This window comes from Hyposmocoma kahamanoa, unplaced genomic scaffold (genome assembly GCF_003589595.1).
Source record: "Hyposmocoma kahamanoa isolate Upper Pololo Valley unplaced genomic scaffold, ASM358959v1 83041, whole genome shotgun sequence".
In the NCBI taxonomy this organism is placed as follows: Eukaryota; Metazoa; Arthropoda; class Insecta; order Lepidoptera; family Cosmopterigidae; genus Hyposmocoma; species Hyposmocoma kahamanoa.
The window spans coordinates 2,596-11,579 of record NW_020654177.1 but is presented as its reverse complement, the minus strand read 5'-3'; the positions used below and the strand labels follow the sequence as shown (position 1 = coordinate 11,579).

Sequence of the window (8,984 nt, the reverse complement as noted above, 5' to 3'; positions counted from 1 at the left end):
ATGGCTATATATTAGTATGGGAAAAATTGAATTCGAGCTGAGGTAGTATCCCTTCTTAAGTACTATTCATGAAAGGGATAATAATGTGCTGGTCAACCATACCATCTGTTCTCAATCTAGGGTACCAGACTATGAGTACCAGAGCATTCAGATCAGAACCAATTATTTAGTAGCACTAGAGGCTTCTTGTGAAAGAGTTCCTCCAGGGAAGACCTTACCTATTTCTGAAGGGTAAGTGTGCTGGTAACATTACAGGCACATGCGACTTGTCAACTTATGTCTCAGGGTGACGGGCGCAGTGGTAGTGCTCCTTTTGCGATTATAGCTCTGAGTGGCACTGCAACTGTTATGGATAGGCGTGTCATTCGTTCGTCCCGTCACTTGGTATTATAAAAAATAGTCGTCAGAATGTTACAATTTTAATGTCTTTCTAATTCAAAATTTTCCAATTCCAGGTTAGATACCGTGAGAGAATAACTATCCTCCGCGGAAATCACGAGTCGCGCCAGATCACTCAAGTCTACGGCTTTTACGATGAGTGTCTTCGCAAGTACGGAAACGCGTCCGTGTGGAAGCACTTCACGGACCTTTTCGACTTCCTACCCCTTACTGCGCTGGTGGACGGCCAGATATTCTGTCTCCACGGAGGCTTGAGCCCGTCAATCGACACCTTGGATCACATTCGCGCCCTGGACCGTCTACAGGAAGTGCCCCATGAAGGGCCTATGTGCGATTTGCTCTGGAGTGATCCCGATGACAGGTTTGTTACATACTTACTTACTACTCTGTCCTCGGAACGTAAAAAAGCACAACTACTGTATAAAGTATGCGTAGTTGTGACTACTATTACAATTAGACTTATTTTTAAAGTGTAGTTGTAGCCCATTGTTTTATATAGCAAAGCCCAATATGAATACTACTTTAATTTTAAAGAAAAGTATGTATATTTCTCCCGATAGCTTATGACTACGGCTGACGTTTTGAGGAGTCACCAAACTTATCGACAATGATTCGCATTAAGCCGACCAGAGGCCTGAGTCTAAATTGGTAATCATTCCCACATTACTACCGCGTTTGCATTAAGATTTTCATTTAGATCTTAATTATATATTTATTAAGGTTTAAATTAAAATCCTAACGCAAACGCGATAGTTAAGTTTTCATATTTGAAAACTTACATTGAGGGTCCAGTTGCCTCTACCACGAGTTTACTGTGGCAGTTGTCGCTAGCGACCGCGTAAATGACTTCACAATGTTGTATGACAAATTGTACAGCGCCTCTAAACATCACAAAAAGAAACAATATTTTGCATACAAACATTTTACATGGTCGCTAGGGACAACTGTCAATGTAATCTCATGATAGAGTGACAGATATAAGAGTAAAAGAGAAGACGTGTGTCGCTTTTCTGACCGTGAGCCGATTTCTATAATACTATATATATTCTAAGCGTGGTTACTCCTTTATAATATTATTGACAAGGCCGTGGTAGTAGATATTAGAGATTCATAGAATTTGTTTTGTTTGCTGGTGGCCATTGGTGGTGGTGTTAATTACGTACAGTCCATTTACAGAGGTTGATTTGTAAGACGTGACCAATATGATTTTATTATTAATTTGTCATCCTTTTGAGATAGTATAATAAAGCACTTATGATCATACGGTAAAAGTGCTTTTATCACATGCAAGTCATAAAAATAATGTGAATTAAATGAAACAAATTATATATAAAAAGTTATCAAACTAATTTCGTTTGTTAAATCTTGAAACCTCTTTCCTCAAAAAGTTCTCATTTTGCAGATGTGGCCTTATTGCGCCATTGCTGCGAATATTTTCATTCAAATTGGCAAACGTAAAAGTGTTGCCAGCAGCCGTCAACATTTTCACAACCACTTTTTTAATGGGCCACACTAACATTTAATAACGATTTTAACATTGAACAACGAAAATATTCACATTTTTACATGAGAATATAGACTATTCGTTTGCTATCCGAAACAACTCATTTGTTGTCACCATTGCGTCATTATAAACTAGTACATCAATTAAGGACAATAGAGTTTGGAATTACCTGTCTTGTACAGAATGAGTTTTACTGAGCAAGCGTTGTTCAAGAATATAGCAACATGTTATGAAAATCGATATTATAATTACACTCAACATAGGGGGGCCCTAGGGCACAAGGGAAATTCTGTGTCGCGGGTGCCATGGACACACACATAGACAACCACAAATTACACCCAAACACGCGAGAGAAATAAAAGTAGGCCATACAAATATTTCTCCCGGCCGGGGCATCGAACCTGAGACCTCTGCGTGGCAGACCGGCAAGGTAACCATTCGGCCACAGAGGCATTTAACTTACATACTTAACCATTATGTAACATGCACTTTTGATTGAAAAGTTTTCGGCAAATAAAACTCCATTATTCGTTCATTCAAATATTGTTTTGTATCGAATATTCAGTTACACTGATTGAACATACATTTTACCACACATCACTGACGTAAAAATAAAGTTTTGAACCCTATACGAACGATATTAAGTTTCCTTTACGTTAGGGTAATATTAATAATGGATTCATTTATAATTTTACAAACTTTCCTCAAGGCTGTGTGGACAGCGAACGTCGTTGTTATTATATAGAACAAAAGGAAGATGCATTTAAAATTCAAACAATTATTTTTCTATTCAGTTTATTAGTTCACTAATTATCTTCATAATGTTGGTGCTTTGTTCTATAAATAAATATTATCTTTAAATGTTCATAAAGAACACGACCTACTATCATATAAATGTGAAGCAAAATTCTACATCCATTGTATTTGTTTTTGAGTATTTTAAGAGACAGTGGATCCGTTTTTACACAACACGATAATTAAAAATGTTTATTAATACTTAGGTCATATCAATCCCTCCTACGTAAAGTATCGTACGTCGAAATTGTCAAGTTTACAGGGAAGCGTTTTAAAGCGTTTTGAATTCACTGAAATGAGCATAACACGCGATTTTAGCATAGAAATGCTAAAATAAATTGTAAAATGATAAAATAAATTGTGGTTGTTCATCTAACCAATATCTAGGATTTTATAATACGAATAACAAGCTTTGCCGAATAAAACTGAGAAATGCTAAGTCACATCTTATGCTCATTTCTTGTAAACTTGGCAATTTCGACATGCGATGCTTTTCGTAAGAGGTGTCGATATATCTGTATTACAATTCTTCTCGTAGTAATCGTACGATGGTTCGGTCTATGTAAATGGCTTGTCAATTAGTGACAAGCAGGAACCCAGCCAAGGTCAAGCGTATGAACTAATTATCGAGTGAAGTGATAACTCGTGACGTCACCAGACGCTCTCGAGATGTTCCAATACAATAAATAATAAATTACGTAGTTCACCACGTGTGTTGACCTCCGATAAAGACGTTCACTATAATATACGTATTGGTTTTTATACCAGTTACCAACAGAACTGTTTACAATGATTCAAACTCGTCTGCGTTCATTACTAATTGAATGTGACCGGAACATATTTGTTTAGTTCCCTAGCTCCTATTAACTACCACCGTCTCGAGTTTTTTTTAATGATATCAAGGCACTGGACGAACAAGTCTTGCACCTGGTAGTAAACGACACGCCTGCCCATGACAGTTGCAGTGCCATTCAGAATTTGAAATCGCAAAGATCTGAGGGGTCTGCCACTGCGCCCTTCACCCTGAGACATTAGTTGGCAAGTACAATGTGCCTGTAATTTCACCAGCACCCTTAACCTTCAAAACCGGACCGCAGTAAAGCTCACATTACTGCTTGACGACAGAAATAGGTACAGTGACAGTACTTCCCTGGACGAACTCTCACATGGAGCTCTACTGACAAAAAAGGTGTACGCATTTTTTTCATTGCAACAAAAATAGTATCCTATCTTTTACTAGTATAGGAATCTTACCATTTTGACGTAAATTGTTTGCGCTTGATAGAAATACTAATTAATATATATATACTTTTGTAGCAGTAGAGCTTCTTGTGAAAGTGTTTGTTCAGGGAAGTACTGCCACCTTGCCTATTTCTGCCACCAAGCAGTAGTGTCAGCAATACTGTGTTCCGTTTCTGAAGGGAAAGGGTGCCGGTGAAGTTACAGGCACATGGGACTTGTCAACTTATGTCTCAGGGTGACAAGCGCAGTGGCAGTGCCCCTTAGATCTTGCGATTTAAAGCTCTGAGTGACACTGCAATTGTTATGGACAGGCGTGTAGCTTACCATCAGGCGCACGACTTGTTCGTCCTGTCACTTGATATTATGTTAAAAATTAAACTAAATCAAGCATAATGAGACGATTATGCGCTAGTTTGTTACTTATCTGGTAAATAAGGATTGATGGAGTATTTTTTTGAGTTCTGTTCTCCATAACTGGACGAGTTCGGTGGCCTAGCAGTTAGCACTATGAACGCTAGACGAGGTCCCGGATTCTGTTCGCAGCTTTCCGGGATTTTCTAGATTTTCCTCCATAGATTTAGTATACATATATACCAAGTGTGCTAAAACGTATTTGTACAAATTGGTCTCAGTCTGGGTGGTCTGGGTAGTGCCCCGAATTTAATTTCGGTGCGTTCGTTACTCATAGTACAGGAAATTCCTAATTTGTGACCGGTGGCGTGTAATTGATGTGGTTATCTGACACTTTATTATTTATTGCGTCATGTATGAATTTATTCAGGAAGGGGAAGTTCGATTCCGGATTGCTTTACTTTCGATTCATGTGCTCTTTTATTTTAAACTAGATCCGTGTCCAGCGCAATGGGACATAATATGTTAATACCAGTAACAAAGTTGCTGCATACAATACTATTCGTACTCGAGCTAAATTGGACGTAGTTAAACAAAAAGGATCCAATGCACGTCCAGTCATTTTCGAAATATGGGCAGTTTGAAGTTAAAAAGTGTTTCTCACTCTTGTTTTATTTTCAAAACTTATAATGTCATGTAACTCCAGAGATATTTATTTATGTTTATATGTTGGATTTTTGCTGATCTAAGAGGACTTTATGGACCGTTTGGTAGATGCAACACATTATTTGATAATTTTGTGTATTGGATCGTTTTTGTTTAACTACGTCCAATTAGTGCAATTTTTTTTTAACGCTCACTCATAGCTCCGCACATATTAAGGAAAGCCTGAATAGCGGGTGCCGTGAACACACACAGAAAACCACAAATTACACCGAAACTCACGAGAGAAATATATGTAGGCCATACAAATATTTCTTCCTGCCCGGGAATCGAATCCGAGACCTCTGCGTGGCAGTCCAGGGTGGTAGTCGTTCGGCTGTGGAAGCAGTTGAATAGTTGATTCAATTTAAATAGTTTTGGTTAGGTTTGTTGCACTGATCGATATATAAATAGTTAAACATATTACTGAATAGCAAATGTTTTACCATCTACAATTACACCATATTCAATTATTTCTGTGATATTATTCCACTTCGATATATATAGTGGCTCAGACACGGTGTGGCAAGACCACTGGTTCTAGCCCAGCTGGATCAAAGGAATTTTTCTTTGTTGGATCTTTGTATTAATATACTTTAATTTGTGTAAACAGAGGCGGATGGGGCATATCTCCTCGCGGCGCGGGCTACACGTTCGGGCAGGACATCTCGGAGACGTTCAACCACAGCAACGGGCTGACGTTGGTCTCCCGCGCCCACCAGCTTGTCATGGAAGGCTACAATTGGTGCCACGACAGGAATGTCGTCACTATTTTCTCAGCGCCCAATTACTGCTATAGGTATGTATTTATTTGTATCTCTTCCTCTACTGCATAGGAAAATCTCCAGTGATCCCCACATACCTTACCATAACTATGTACGGACGGACGGACAATGTCCTTGGCCCTTGTAAAAGTGTTTAGTGGATCAACTAGACCAGCTTTCAGATGTTCATATATAGTGTCACTGTTCCACAAATATCCTTAGGTTTTTAGTATATTAGTCTATCTCAAAGAATTGTTATTCATCAGGCATAACCTGGTGCAATATATGGCCCAATATTGTAACGTCATTATTTCAAACAATCGAAAGCTCCGTGGTTTATTTACAATAGCATTTAGAACATTCTGAAAGGAGCTACGTAATAAATCAAAAATAATTATTTTCATTTACGCCAATATTCTTGAAAAGCAGCCATAAATAACAACATAAATTATTGTTATATTTATATTTCTGAATTATTAGATATCGCATGTTATAGAGTTCTAACATTTTGAAACCATACTTAGTATTCATAATTTTTTTTAAATAAACTGCCGGATGTCTAAGGCTCGTTAGGGTCCACTGAAAATCAGCGTCACAGCCTTTTCCCAGCGGTGACATTAGCTGAGTGGATCTTTTACATACGCCACAGCCGCACATATGACATCTACTTAGTATACAATAGTCTTGACTATCTTTGTGGTAATTTCATTACCTTTTACTAAGATTTTATTTTTAATTAATTTTATTTAATTTCTTTTGTAATTCTATTTTTTTTTTAATTTAACTTTGTTTTTTTTTTTTAATTTCTTATTGTGTATTATTGTATTATGTAATAAATGGTTTCTATTCTGTTCTAATACCTTTTTGTTCATTTCAGATGTGGTAATCAAGCCGCCATTATGGAATTGGATGATGCGCTTAAGTATTCATTGTAAGTATTGCCTTATTGATATCACCGCGTTGTGAACCCTGTTTTGTTGTACATTTTATATGAATGAAATTCCAAGTTATCTTGTTTAGTCTACACATGTCAACGTTTAATTACTCGTTAGTATATAATTCATCAAACCAAAATCCTTTTTTAATTTAAAATAAAAATATTAAGGAATGATTATCAGCGCAAAGTGATGACGTAGTTTTAATTGCTCAAACTAGCAATTAAATACATCGGCTTAAAGTCGAAAATCCTGTGGATATTTAAGTTTATGACCGTAGTATGACTAGAGAAATAGATATAGATAGTGGAGGATGAAATTATAATGCGTTTTGTTTGTCACAGCCTGCAGTTCGACCCGGCCCCGAGGCGCGGCGAGCCGCACGTCACGCGGCGGACGCCCGATTACTTTATGTAGGCTGCACGTAAGTATCGTACCATCTTTATCTCTCTACAGTCACCGATTCTAAGACTGACATTCGATGATTTCTTTGTGATACAAAGGTTAAAGGCGTTCACACAAGAATTAATTTTGAATCACTGTGATTCGCCTTTGTGGCTTACAAAGGTTTCAGTTTATTGCAATTTTCATGCAATAATTTGTAAATCATGCAGTCCAATTAAACAATGTAATAAAAAAATATGACAATGATAAATTAATAACTTTGACCAGTTTAAAAAATGAGAACACATTCAAAATCAAAGTCAATGTAAATTTTATAAGAAATCTTTAATATTAATTAAATGTTAATTTCTTATTCTCCGCGAACTTTAAAGCAATGGCGGGCTAAGCATAGTTTTCGTATTTACATAACTTTATACAAAAAACCGACCTGAAAAGTTCGTGGAATTACATCTATTTGCCAAGTTTTATTGGAATCGGTTACCGGAAAGTGTGCGAAACCGGATTCTCCCCTAGATCGTCACCCTTAGAGGTGGAATGTTTTCTTCAAATTTAAATGGGACCAGTACTGAGGGACCCTCTTTCCAACAAAAAAACCATCAAAGAATCTATCAATATCGGTTCACAAAATAGTTAATCGCGTACCATATATACAAAATAAAAACAGTCGAAATGAGAACCTTCTATTTTTTGGTCAACACTGAATATATATCACATACTCGATGTTGGTTAAAAACGAAGTACGAAATGAGGTATTTATTTGATCTAGTTGCCTTGCAAGTTATTAGTGGTCGGTTACTTATTTCTTACACTAAAAGGAAATGTATAATATAATATGCCTTACTTTCTTAAACTCGTATCTTATAAAGAGTACTTAATTACTCAGGAGACGGTGAAACTTTCTATTCATTTTAAATGCCTTATCAAAAGTGTTAATTTGGATGCGTTACTTACTTTAAGAATAGGTAAAAGCCAGTGTGAATTGAAGGAAATTAGATGTGAAATCAGCCTGCATTTTTTGCATTTCAGTTACTTTGTGCTTTAAGATATGAGTTTGAGAAAGTAAGGCATATGTAAGGTATATGTAAAATATTTTTAATCTGTTTGGTTGTTGCAGACAAGCGAATATGCAGCAGCGGGCGCTGCGCCGCTGCGGGGCCGCCGGGCCCGCCTGGAGGCCCGCGCCCTCGCGCCGGCCCAGCTGCGCTCTCCCCCGTAGGCCTCGTCGACGTGCAATACGAATGTAGGGTTGTGATCGTCACTTTTCCCGGCGTGAACGGTGCAGTGAATGGAAGTACCGGATTCACTGCGGTCACTCGCCTGCGCGTCGGCCGCGCGGCGCTCGCGAGGAAATAACGTGTCATTTGAACCCTCGTTTATTGTCCGTGACGTAATATGAAAATTGTAAAGTTACTCAGTACAAGATCAGTTCGTCTGCCAAATTCCACAATTGACGTCCCCAGTGTTGACCGCAAACGTATTGTAACGCGTTCGTCTTATTTCCTCGACGGCCCCGCGGCGGCCGAGCGACGGGGCGGCGGCGCCCGGTTGCATTTAAATTAGTAAGTGAACTCGTCGCGAAGTAGACCGATATGTTGGTATGTTCATTGTAAGCCCCGGCGGCAAGCTGCTCCTGTATCTACACAATTTATGTATCGAGACATTTAGACCTCATTAAAAAGCGTACGTTTGCTACCTCGTCGTTTTATTTCGCCACCATCCATCGCTCACATAATGGACATACCACCATACCCTTTGGTGCCACACACACCGCGTCAAATTCCCTCTTAGCTTGCGACGAACTTTTTCGTACGTTCACATTTTTTCACGTCATTTTATCCATAGAAACGGACCCGTTTTAATTTCGAACTCTAAGTTACTGTAGATCAA

General features: G+C 38.2%; 1 protein-coding gene across 1 annotated transcript; it reads left to right on the top strand.

Annotated features, from left to right (window-relative positions):
• Positions 1-446: 446 nt before the first annotated feature.
• Positions 447-8,751, top strand: LOC113234343 (serine/threonine-protein phosphatase 2A catalytic subunit alpha isoform; the record flags this gene model as incomplete). Its single annotated transcript, XM_026469645.1, has 5 exons — positions 447-760; positions 5,607-5,792; positions 6,635-6,688; positions 7,037-7,116; positions 8,212-8,751. Coding segments are annotated over 4 exons (627 nt in total), but the record flags the coding sequence as incomplete, so codon positions are not given.
• Positions 8,752-8,984: the final 233 nt, after the last annotated feature.